The 13,219-nt window shown below is 37.3% G+C and overlaps 1 protein-coding gene across 4 annotated transcripts in view; it reads left to right on the top strand.

The window, feature by feature from the left end:
• The first annotated feature begins 384 nt into the window (after nt 1-384).
• Nucleotides 385-13,219, top strand: part of GPR180 (G protein-coupled receptor 180) — a 28,931-nt gene continuing 16,096 nt past the window's right edge. Inside the window, exons 1-3 of one of the 4 annotated variants that reach the window (XM_019737181.3) lie at nt 385-646; nt 4,127-4,285; nt 10,639-10,839. In XM_019737181.3, coding sequence (XP_019592740.3) covers nt 502-646; nt 4,127-4,285; nt 10,639-10,839 — 505 coding nt within the window. In that variant the 5' untranslated portion in view covers nt 385-501. Of the gene's footprint in view, nt 647-2,651; nt 2,686-4,126; nt 4,286-10,638; nt 10,840-13,219 lie in introns of those variants that run through there. The other 3 variants (XM_019737182.3, XM_088792854.1, XM_088792855.1) reach the window with 3 other exon arrangements.

The raw sequence follows: 13,219 nt of genomic DNA, 5'->3' as shown, positions 1-13,219 counted from the left end.
GTGAAACAACCAATAGGCTGCTTAGGCACCTAGGGCCTTGCGGGAATTTTTCTTTGTTCACCAGAAAAAGTTCTGTGTGTTTCTTAGTTCTTTTCGAATCCCACAGGCCTCTAGAAAGCCCTACGGGTTAGTGCCGGCGCTTCCACGCATGCGCAGTGGCACCACTCACTGGGATGACTAGGGCAATACTTTTTACTTACCCTGAAGTAACATCCTCCTGATTCCCCATCAAAAAAAAAAAAAAAAAAAAAAGGCGGGAACTAGCCAACAGGCCGGAGAATGATGGGACTCGCGCTGAGCACGTCCTGCCCATTTCACACTCTGATTGGTGAATATCCCTGGCTCGTGGCAGAGAGGCCTGCCTCATTGGCTGTCAGTCTCTTGGGGGCGGGTCCGCGACACGGGTCCTGCTCCTTCCTCCCCCTTCCCTAGCTGCCGACGTGGGACTGGCAGTCGCTGGCGGTTAGAGGCCGCAGCGTGGGTGCTGAGGGGCAGGCGGGGATGGGGGGGCTGCGGCTGCTGGCAGTGGCCCTCACCTGCTGCTGGTGGCCGCCGAGCAGCCAGGGTAAGACGTTGAGGGGCAGCTTCAGCAGCGCCGCGGCCCGAGACGCTCAGGGCCAGAGCATCGGTCAGTTCCAGTTCCACGGTAGGTGCGGGGGCGGGGAGAGGGATGAAGGCTCGTGAACATTTCCCATAGGCCGCGCCTCCCCGACGTGTGTGGGAACACCTGGAGCCAGGCGGCCAGGCCGGGAACTTCACCAGTTCACCTGGACTTCCAGCGTCGCCGGCAGCCCTCCCCCACCGCAGCTCACTGGAATCGTGGGGATGCGTTTATTGCCAGCCCTACTATTGCTGCTCCCTACATCCTTGTCAGCACCCTCCCCCGCTTACTGATTGTATTCTGCACCCAAAGGACTGCCTCCCCAACCCTCCCCATACAAAGGTACAGATGACAGGACTGCTGTATTTTTCGAGATCCTTCCCTCAAAGAATCATCATTTGCTCACTTCTGTCTCAGCCTGATTATATACATTAAGGCACTGTAATTATGTGCGCATTTAAGTCCCGCAACGTAGGTTTCCTGTTTTTTTGTTTTTTTTTAAGATCATTTAATAAAACCTACTTGCATTGGAGAGGAAACCAAATAAAACACTTGATAATCTAATCTAATTGCCACTATTTGGTTACTTCTCTACTACAGGAGTAGATTTAATGTGGACTATGAGGCCTAGAATTAACTTGACAGAAATGTATGTAAAGTGTGTCCTGGAAGCTTCGTAATTTGTATCCTCTGTGGCCCTTCTGAAATTAGAACTGCATTTTATTCTTACCTTCTTGGTCTCCCTCAAAAATCAATAATTCTTCAATGAATTAATTTACAGTTTATTCAATTTTTGCTGTATTTGCATCCTTAAAATTTTTCTTGATACATGCTCTTGGTACATACCCTTAATTTGGCTACTACTGTATTTCAAATAATTATTTCCCTTATGAGGTTAGGATCCTGATTCATAAGGCCTTTAGCATTAAAAGATGCAAGATCAGAATATTGTCCCAGAGAGGATGTTTAGAAGATAACAGAAATCAGAAGCTATTTGGTGTGGGAAAGCAGTTTAAGCTATTGGAAAATTACAGAATTGGTGGTTAAGGGAGGGGACACTGGATTTCTTTTTTTAAAATCTGGTTTTCAAAATAGCTGAGAAAAGGCGATGCAACTCAGTTTTACAGAATCCAATATGGAATAGACCTTGGGTGAATGAAATACAAACTCTAGAAACAGTTTTATTATTTTTTAGTTAACATATTCATTTTCTTAATCAACTGGCTATAAATATACTTTTGAGTATTGACAGTGAGCAGTTTCACTACAATAAATGGCACAATCTGGACAGTGCCAGAAAATCTGGGATGTATAGAAGCTGTGACATGGTAGTTATTACTCATGTCTAAAAGCGAGACTTAGATAATCCTGATATTTCATGATGATTACCTGGTAAACAGAGAAGCATTAGTAAATCCGGATTTCTCAAGAAAATTTGAGGAATAGAGTTTTTCACGTGTTTTTTTTTTCCCTCTGTCTCTATGTACATATGTGTGTATATATATGTACGAAGTGCTATCAAACAATATGGTGAATGTTTAAATTTTAAAAAATTATTACAGTAAAAGACACATTGCCATTAATCTCCCTCAAACTACTCCCCCTCACTTTGAACACACTTATCCCATCATTCTTGCCACTTTCTGAAGCAATTCTGGAAGTCCTCTTTCGTAGTATCTTTAGTTGTGCTGTCGTGGCTGCCTCAATGTGCTGAATCATTTTGACTTTGAGGAAGAGCCAGAAGTTGTACCATGCCAGATCCAGTGAATAAGGTGGGTAAGGACACACTGTAATGTTTTTATTTGACAGAAATTGTTGTGTACCAGAAGCAATGTGTGACACGGAGCATTGTCACAATGGAGGATAATTTACGGCACACTTTAAAACACACTTTCTCTCAACTGTAGCTCACACCCGACTGACTACACTGAACAAGTGGAAACTTGTGACACACTGTTACTAAGGTTCAACGGGCCACTTCCCTTGTTGAAGATCCCTGCCTTTCCATGGGATGGCACTCGGCAGCAGCATTCACCATATTTTGTGATCACAATGGAAAGGCTCCATGTCACACATCGCTTCTGGTACGGCAATTTCTGTCAAAAGCATTACAGTGTGTCCTCATCCACCTTATTCACCAAATCTAGCACTGTGCAATTTCTCGCTCTTCCCCAAAGTCACAAAAGGAAAATGTTTTTAATCTACTCAGGACATCAAGGCAGCCACGACAGAGTAACTAAAGATGCTCACAAAAGAGAACTTCCAGAACTGCTTCAGAAAGTGACAAGAACGATGGGATAAATGTGTTCAAAGCGAGAGGGAGTATTTTGAGGGGGATTAATGGCGATGTGTCTTTTACTGTAATAATTTTTTAAAATTTAAACATTCACCATATTGTTTGATCACACGTCATATATACAGTGTGCCAAAAAAATATATACTCATTTTAAGAAAGGAAAGAACTGTATTAAAATTGTAATACTCATTATGCACCGATAACAAAAGATGAATACAAGTCATGTGTATATATTTTTTGGGCACCCACTGTGTATATATATATATATATATGTTTACCAATTTTCAGTGCATTCGAATTCAGTAAGATAATAATACCAAAACTATATATACCAAACTAATGAACTCTAATTCAGAATGATATTTAAGATGTTAATAGGGCCTTAAAATCACTTTTAAGACTTTTGATAATTTATAATGTAATCAATTTATGTAGGAGACTTAAACATTCTTTGATACATATTATAAATGTAAATTATGTATTAAAGTGATAATTATAGTCAAAGTGATAATTATAATAACAAAAATAGAAAACAACAACAAAAAGAATAGAACACCTTAAAATGAAAAATGAAAAAAACAGTCTACTGCTTTACTTCTCACCGAGTCCATTTCCATAGAGGCAACTATTTTTTGCCATTTATTTCTAGGCCTTAAATGTAGTTGGTGTGTGTAGCACGGCTCATTCTATAGTAGTCTTGCAACATATATCCTGAAAGTTTTATTGTAAAAGTCATGTCAAATTTTGTGTCAGGTTAAATGTCTACCTCAGAATTGATGTAATTAAACTTTCTTGCTATTAGCTATGTTTATTTTTTACATTAAAAGTATAATTAAGCATTCACAGCCATGTTATATCAAAAAACAAAAGAAACTTAGGCAGGAAATTTCTATATATTATGAACAGATGTTAAAGACATGTGGAGTGGTTGTAAAATAAGGCAAAAATTTTATTATAGTAAAGGTCCACATATAGTATATATTGCTGTTTATTCAGTGAAATGTCATCAGTTATCAGCTGAAGTATAAGAAAACACCACACACTGATGAGCATAATTTGTTGTCTTGCATCTGAATGGGATGTTCTTATATGATCTACCTAGTTAAGTGAGATTTAAGAAAAATTGTGTTCTTAAATTCCCATTTTGATAAATTGAGGTGTTGAATTGTGCTATCGCCTCACTTTGGTACAAGACCAAACTAGTTTGTAATTTTTGTTTTAATGTCCAGGTGACCATGCGCTTCTGTGTGTCAGAATCAACAACATAGCAGTAGCTGTTGGAAAAGAAGCTAAACTCTACCTCTTCCAAGCCCAGGAATGGCTAACGCTACAGGAAAGCAGTCATGGTTATACTTGTAGTGAAAAATTATCCAAAGCTCAGTTGACAAGTGAGTATATCATTTTTTCATTGATTGTGAGATACGTTTTTTCCTCCTTAGTGTTGAAATACAGTGTTTACAAACCAAGATGTTTCCTGACACAGCACACAGCACACTGTGATGACACTTTGTCTAGCGTGTTTTAAACTGAAGTTTAAGGAAACGAACCTTTTCCTTGATCAAAAGATAAAATGCCTTTTTCCCCCTCTTTATCATTCAAATTTTTAAAAAACATATGTGATAATTTATAAGGGCATACTTTCCCTCATTCAGACTTCTTACAGGTCACATAATTCATACCAATATGGCAGATATATTTTGACCCAGTGGCAGCATAGAGTCAATGATAACATTTGTTAACTGCTTCTTCACTGTCAGCACTGAGCTAAAACTACCGATGCATTATCTCAGTTAATTGTGTAATTTAGCCCACGTGATGCTGTTTTGCAACACGTTGCTAGAACTCGGGATGTAGTCATATGGTGACACAATATGTCATTTTGGGATGTACCAGCACCACATCATTTGTAAACCTTTAGGTTTGCCTCTAGACAGGCCCTACTTTTGTTATCCTAGTTGTCTGAATCCTTGAGCTCTTCCATTCTCATCAACACTATCACAGGCATTAGGGTGTTAGCCATCCAGAGTGAGTGTAGATCTTTTTAATAGAGAAATGAAGAGCATGTGCCATGCTATCTGTTTTACCTCTTGGAAGTTAGTTGGTTGTAGGAGACATTAGGATGTGAAGCCTCCATGAGAAAAAATCAGAATTATCCCTCTCCCCTTTTTACCCCTCTGTTTCCCCTACCATGTTCTGCATATTGTGTCTCTGACTCTTCTTTTAGTCCAGTCACATAAAACACTGCCAGTTCTAAACATCCAGTCTTCCCAGCCTTAGCAGGTCTCTGGTTCCCTCACAAGGCAGCTCGCTAGAATAGGGGTAAGAGTAGAAGTCCCCAATCTTTGCCACCCGTTGTGGGGATCTTTCATTTAGATTTGTGAGATGACATTGATAGTACACAGAAGTCTGAATGAGTGGACTCAGATGTCAGAGAGGCAGTTACGTAAACTATTTTACCTCAGCCCTGAATTTCAGAACTCACCTGGAGAAGTTCATGCAAGTGCTCATTGTCAGTTATCCTTTCTTTTCTATACCAATTTGCGCATCTAAGTGTTCCACGTGTATAAAAAGTTCTTGCCCACCCAAACCTGGTCTCTTCCAATATTCCCTGTTTTAGAAATTAGTGCCACCATCCATCTAGTAAACAAGCTAGAAACCATGGAGTCTTCCAACACTCCCCTCTTTGACCTCTGTATCCCCTTCCAACCTATCCGTATCGCTAAATATCGCTTGAATTCATCTAGTTTTCTTCATCTCTACCCCCATTATTGTTATTCCAGGTGGCCATAATCTCTTGCCTGAACTAGTGCAGTAGCCTCCTACCTGGCCACTGCAGCCATGCTGATCCCCCGCTGTAACCAGAGTAATCTTTCTGAACAGCATATTTCATTATGTCACATTCACTTCCTCACCACACCCCTAAATACATCAGTGGTTTCCTCCTGCTCTGAGCGCAGACAGGCCTCCTTAACCTGATCAGGAAAGCCATCGTAGTCTAGTCATTGCTTAGCCCCTGACCCCCAGCTTCATCTCACAACTTTGTCCCCCTCCTGCCTCATTTTGTCTGGAGTGCCTGTTTTATTTTAGTGCTATCCTGAGCCTTTGCACAGGCTTTTCCTCTACTTGTCCTTCCTTCCCCTCATTGGCTCGTCCCTCCGCTACATTATCACTTGAGTTTTTATAGCCTCTTGTTTTCCTCCAGAGCACTTATTATAGTTACCACTTTACATTTTATTTATTTGTTATAAAATCAGTCAGTGAGAGCAGCAGGGCTCTTTTGGTCTATTGATGGATTGATTGATTCATTCATTCATCCATTCATTCATTCATTCACTGAACACTTCTGTTGTTTCATGCACTATGCTAGGCACTAGTTACAAATCATGGACCAAAATACTGACACTATCCCAGTCCAAAACACTAGTGGGTGTGACAGGAATGAATCACATCAATGTGAATAAATGTGAAATTGCAATTATGATAAGTACTATGAATGTTAGTTACGTGATACTATGAGAATGAGAATTTAGGATACTTACTGCTGAGTTAAGCATTTACTAAGTATTTGTAGGATGAATTACCACAGAGCTTAGTGCTTGAAGGGTTTTTTGGTTGGTAGTTTGTTTCTATTTGGTACCTCAAAGTCTTTTTCTTTCTCCAATAAAAACTTACCAGGTAGTTTAAAACTTAGAGCTATTGGAATCGATTTATTTTCTTGTATCACATGGTCAGTATTATACCATACACTATATATACTTGCAAAATCATAATTTGGGTATGTGTCATATACCTTCAGTAATAGAACTTATGTGTACAGAGAAATAATAGGATGCAAAGGAAAGACTGCTAAACTGAGACTCACTGCTAGTGACTTATCACAAAATTTTATCTTTGAGCCACACTTTACTTATCACACTGTACACAACAAGGAAGCTAGACTAGTTTTCTCGAAGGTTTCTGAAAGTCCTAAAATGCTGTGATTGTAATTATAACTCTTTAGGGTGGAGTTGCGCGCGTGTGTGTGTACAGAGGATGACAAAAAAATATATATACATTTTAAGAAAGGAAAACTGTATTAAAATTGTAATATTCAATATATACCAATAACAAAAGCCATGTTTGACTTCTGAAATTACAAGAGGTGCTCAAAGTGGTTACCATCAGCATCCAGACGCTTCTGATTACGGTGAACTATTGCTTGAGCAACATTGACCAAAGTGTCCACTTGTGTATATTTTTTTGGCACCCCAGTATATGGCTGTAATTTATAAACCTCTTGGTGTTGTTTCTTTTTCTACTTTCCCTTCTTCTTTCCTACTCTATCGAGTGCAAGGGTATTCTTTGGAATTGTTGGGATGGAAGATCTCAGGAAACACGAACATTTAAAGAAGAAGATTGTTTTGTTAAATTTGGGGGCCAGAAATAAATTAAGTTCTGGTGAGATAGATCACTTTCCACATATTTCATCAATTGTTTTTCCAATAACAAAAGCAAAGTCTTAAGCTAGGAGCTTTAATGCACTGAAACAAAAAGCATATCTTTAAATTCATGACAGTGTAGTAGTACCAAATATTTTTCAATACGTCTTTGTAGAAATAATTCTCATTTCCTCGCCACTAATGAGACTTTTAAAAATTAATAGCCTTTCACCTACTTGGTAATGAGTTCATTAACTATGCCTAATGCTTATGTAAAACCTTACTACTTCTGAACTATGAAAAGACTATCAGATTTGAAAAATCCCCTCGTGTCAAATGTGGCTTGTGAGTATACATTCTCCCAAATTAATGTTTGAGAAATTATTTTTCTGTCTTCCTTTGTTCTCTTTTAGTAATTTCATTAAACATCAGTTTTAAAAATATTATAGAAACTATTTTGTAGGTTTTTAAATCAAGCAAACAAGACATTTAAAAGCCCTGAAAATAAGTTTCTGTGTAAAATAAATTAACAAGGAGATTCAGAGTAATTTGCTGTCAGATTACAAGAGCTAAATATAATTTTGTATATAAAACATACATATTCAGGGATGTCTTTGTACATTATATGCATGTATTTCCTTTCTACATTTGGTATGTTTATAAGTCTTTTAAAGGTGTTAGTATATTATTATTCTGTGTATTTTTGTTAACAATATTTACTTCCTTTTATAATTGAATAATTAGCTATTCAACCCCATTCCCTACAATTCGAGTTTGTTAATATTTGAGGTACTAATTACATCAGCATAGAATATGCGTGCTGTGCTGTAGTCTTTTGTCTCAAAAACAATGAACACACAGTTTTGTCAAAGAGGCTTGTTTCCCAGGCCTGCAGCAAAAGGCAGTAAGACAAAAACTGAAGTCACTATCACTTTATGAAACACACTCTTGTTTTAATTTGATGTAAATCAGCATAATTTAAAATGAAACATTAACAAATGTATTGGTGAAAATACAGTGGTTAATTTTTATATTGTTTTATCTACGAGGAAAAAGTGCAAGTGATAGAACATCATAGCAGAGCTTTTATATAATGAGGTTCAGATTATGTAATTGCAAGCTGCACATTTCTGAGCTATTAATACTTATTGATTATATATTGCATTCTTATTAAAGGTCTTCAAATATTTAACAGAAATTAGAGTCTTTGTTACATTGTTCCAGAAGCTATATAGTAAAGAAAACAGTATGTCAGCTAAATTAAGATAGTAAAAAAGCCAGTACTGTGGTATTGTTGATAAAATCATCTTGTCCTGTTTAACTGCTATTAATGAAATTCCCAATCATAAAGTCCAAGTACTCAAAATTTGAATTCTGACTAGATACAGCTGTATCTCATTTATAAAGATAACCTATAAATAACATTTTCCCAACTTTTTATTAGGAAAATGTTCAATTATACAGAAAAGTTGAAAGTATAGTACAACCAACCTAAAAAGTATATATCCTTGAAAGTACATATCCTTGGCTTAGATTCAATAATTGTTAATATTTTGTTACATTTGCTTTATATTTCTATGTGTGTGATTTTTGTTTTTAATGGAGCCTTATGAACATAAGCTGTGGGTGTCATGAGCAATTCGACCCACATTTCAGCCTTCATCTTGGAAGAATAAGGATATTCTCCTCACTATCCACATTACCATATTACACCTAAGAAAGTGAATAATTTTATAATGGCCTCTAAAATCTCTTCCATATGCAAATTTCCAGTTAAGGCATGTCTTTTATTTATTAGAAAGTTTTTCTTCAGTTGAGAATAGGATCAAGACTAGTTGGGATGTGGGGGCAGACTAGATTTGGGAATTTGGCCCATCATAATCTTATATTTTAAGAATACTTGCCTTGGGACAAAATCAGACTTTTTACATAAGATTTTCATATACCGTCTCATTTGCCCCTCACAAGAATCTGAGCTAGATCTCACAGGTATCTTAATTTTACTACTGAAAAACAAATTTAGAGAGGTTAAGTAATTTATTTGCTGAGTCATAAGGTTAGTAAGTAGTAGGGCTAAGACTTGCTCTTTTAACTCTTCTACTCTTTTTATTGTACACAGCAGTTGAGGCACTACTCTCCTATAACTGTGATAGTGTTAGTGAGTACCTCTTAGGTCAGAATCACAGTTTTAAATTGAGAAGGGATCTTAGACATTTAGTGTTTCGTAGAGAAGGAGGTACTATTGGCATTTTGGGTGCGGGGAGGGGGGAGGGAAGGTCTTCATTGTGTGTGACTTGACCTTGAATTACATGAGGCTTAGCATAGTCCCCTCCAAGTATCTTCTCAACTATTGTGACAACAAAACTGTCCCCACACATTTTCAAATGCCCTGGAACGGAACAGGGTTGCCCTGGATTGAGAACCACTTATTAGTGTAACCACATTGTTTTAAAGAAAGGTAAAGGAGAATTAACCTTTATTAAGCAAGTGCTATATGACAGGTACCATGAAAAGAGACTCATATAATTTTGTCCTTGCATCAGCTCTTTGCTCTCAGTATTATCTTCATTTTACAGATGAAGAAAGTGAGTGTCATTGCTTGTTTAACTTGCTCAAGGTCACATAGAGGGTAAGTATTGGAGCCAGGATTCTTGCACAGATCTGTGTGAGGCCAACATTCATGTGTTCCCTCTTCCCACCACTATTTAGACCTAACCCAGCGTAAGTGTTATATTCCTATAGTTGCTATTTTTCCAGTTTTCTACTTTTTTTTAAGAATTACCAATCAGAAAAAGGTTTTGGAAAATCTTTTGAAAGTATTTGTCGGTCATAGTTTTTAGATGTGATTTCCTAAGTTGAATACTCCCTTTTAAATTTAATTCAAATAAGTAATTTTCAAAAATGTCACTGTGATGGTTATACAGCATTGTGAATGTACTTAATGCCACAGAACTGAACACTTAAAAATCATTAAAATGATAACTTTTGTGTTGTGTATGTCTTACCACAATGAAAAAAAATTTTAAATGTTACTAACCCACTTGAAATTTTCACAATATTTAAAATTAAAATTCAGAGTTTCAGTGAGACCATTCTACTCATTTGTGGTTTTCATAGCATTTTATAGTGATCCCTTTAGTCAAGATACATTATTTTTATCTGCTTTATGATTTACAGGCCATATACCAATACAACAGAGTTTGGATTCCTAAGGTAGTAAGAACTCAACAAGAGAACGTTAACTTCAAATTGATTATATGACTAAAACAATTAATACATTTGAGAGTTTTGCTTTGAAAGTGCTATTTTCTTTCTCTTTAAAGTGACCATGAATCAGACTGAACATAATCTGACAGTGTCCCAGATTCCGTATCCACAAATGTGGTACGTGTTTTATGCAGACAAGTATACATGCAAAGATGACAATGAGAATTCTCAGGTGGAAGATATATCATTTGAAATGATGTTATTAAATCCGGACACTGAAGGCAATCCACTTGATCATTTTAGTGCTGGAGAATCTGGTAAGAATATACATTTAAATATATGTCCAAAATACAGAAAAAGATTTATGCACAAGTGTTTTTCATGTTGTGTTTCTAGGATATTAAAATTTAAAAAACAACATATGCGTTGAACAGTAGGGAAATGATTAAATGAATCTTCTACAGGATTTTAATAGCCATACTATTAAGTTAAAAATGCAGAACACTAAATTTTATATTGTATGATTTCAAGACTATGTTAAAAAATGCAGAGGATAAATGGAAAGAGATAAAAAAATATTAACAGATTATTTCCATATGTTGGGTGGTTAGAATTATGGATAGTTTTATTTTCCTCTACATATTTTAAATCTTTTTTTACTGATAACCTAGCATTTTTATAAACAGAAAAATATTAATAAGTTGAGAAATCTAAATTGGAAATTCAATGATAGTGATTAGAAACTATGCTACTTTGTCTCACTATACTTTCAATATCTTGTCTGAGCAGATCTAAGGATTGCCTTTATTGGTGCTTACAGCCATTTTACCGTGTTTCCCCAAAAATAAGACCTAACCAGAAAATAAGCCCTAGCACGATTTTTTCAGGATGACATCCCCTGAATGTAAGCCCTAATGCGTCTTTTGGAGCAAAAATTAATATAAGACCCGGTCTTATTTTCAGGAAAACACAGTAGGAGTGATCAAAGTTTATAATGCTTTCCAAAATTAGATTTATTCCTATGAAATATTTCATCAAAATTTTAGATTGTGTACTTTACTACTGAACTGAGATACCTAGCCCAAACAGAAATGAATGACTTCTCATGATTCATGATAGACATGCCATAAAGGATCCTAATAGATTTGTAAATTAACATGTCAGAATGAAAACTGTAGATCTGTAGGACATCTGTCAAAGAAAAAGCCGCCCCCCCCCCCCCCCCCCCCCCCCCCCCCCCGTGATTCAGGTGGTTGGAGCATCGCGCTCCTCCCTGGTTGGAGGTTGCCAGCTCAATTCCCACATGGGCCAGTGAGCTGCGCCCCCTACAGCTAAGGTTGTGAACAATGGCTCTCCCTGGAGCTGAGCTGCCCTGAGCAGCTGTGGGCTGCGGAGTGCTGCTACGAGCTACCGTGTGCCGCCATGAGCAGCTGGTGGCCAGCATGAGTGACCAGCAGCCGGCGTGAGTGGCCGGCAGCCAGCTAGCAGCCCACAATCAACGACTGGCGACTGACTGCCGGGGGGGCTGCAAGGCTCATAAAAGCAGCATGGGCCAGGGAGCTGTGTCCTACACAACGAGACTGAGAAACAATGGCTTGAACCATTGAACCCGAGTGGGGCGGGGGAGGCGGAAGGGGAAAAAAGAAAAAAAGAAAAGGAATTCATGAGTTCATTACCCATTTGGAAGAGTCAATCTGCTAGAATTCAGTCTCATTACATCTCATTTGCTATCAAGGTGGGTGGGTAGAGGTAGGGCAGGAGTTGAGGCTACATTTTACCAAAGCGATTGTTTAATTCAAGGTGTAAATTGCCACAGGTAGAAAGGCAACTCATGGAGCATGTGTTATGGACAATACATCACAAGTAACTTAATGTATAAAAAGATAAACTTCTTGTTTAATATCCTTTGGTCTGATATACATATATACGTGTGTATATATATATATATATACATATATATATGTATACATGTATGCACAGACATATACGTGTGTGTGTATATATATACACACACATGTATATGTATATATGAATATGAGAGGTAGAGACAGAAAGCGGGATGCTAAATGTGTTAAAATAGTAAATTCTAAAAGTTTTTTCTGTAAAGGAAATGACATAAGGGTAAACTACTCAAGTTTTTGAATGCAAAGTTTAAACTTAACGGTTAAATTTCACTTAATGGTAGTTTAGATCAGTGTAGATAGTTATTGGAAGTTAATTCAGCCCTACCGTTTCTTTTATCTTTATAAAAGATGTTGGCTTTTTTTTTTTTCATAGTATGGAAAGACATTGATAAAATCCATGTCTACTGTTGGCATTGGATTGATAGTTGGACTAAATTGTTTTTAAGGCCCCTTTTGACCTTAAGACTTCATTATTTCATATGATACTTATTTTTAGGACTGGTCAAGGCTCAACAGGAGTTAATAATACTCTGCTGCAGTCGCTGTACATGCAAACCCTACTGCCTCTAGTGGAGTCCAGATCAATAGCCCTTCCTGCTACTGTCTTCTAGGCAGTAGGCCTTTGGCTTAAGAGGTTGTTTTATTTATTATATGAATCCATGAGATGCTACTGGATCCTGATACGCTTTTTCTTGCTTCCTTATCTGCGTTCCCATTTCTGATCTCTTTCCTCATTCCCAATTTGACATGTGAACATTGACCATAGACCATAGAGTGATCAAATTTGTGTCCT

The sequence above is a fragment of the Rhinolophus sinicus genome, chromosome 16, assembly GCF_057876585.1.
Source record: "Rhinolophus sinicus isolate RSI-liver-muscle chromosome 16, RSI-T2T, whole genome shotgun sequence".
Classification (NCBI taxonomy): domain Eukaryota; kingdom Metazoa; phylum Chordata; class Mammalia; order Chiroptera; family Rhinolophidae; genus Rhinolophus; species Rhinolophus sinicus.
The sequence above is the reverse complement of the archived record's forward strand: the minus strand, read 5'-3'. Positions and strand labels throughout refer to the sequence as shown.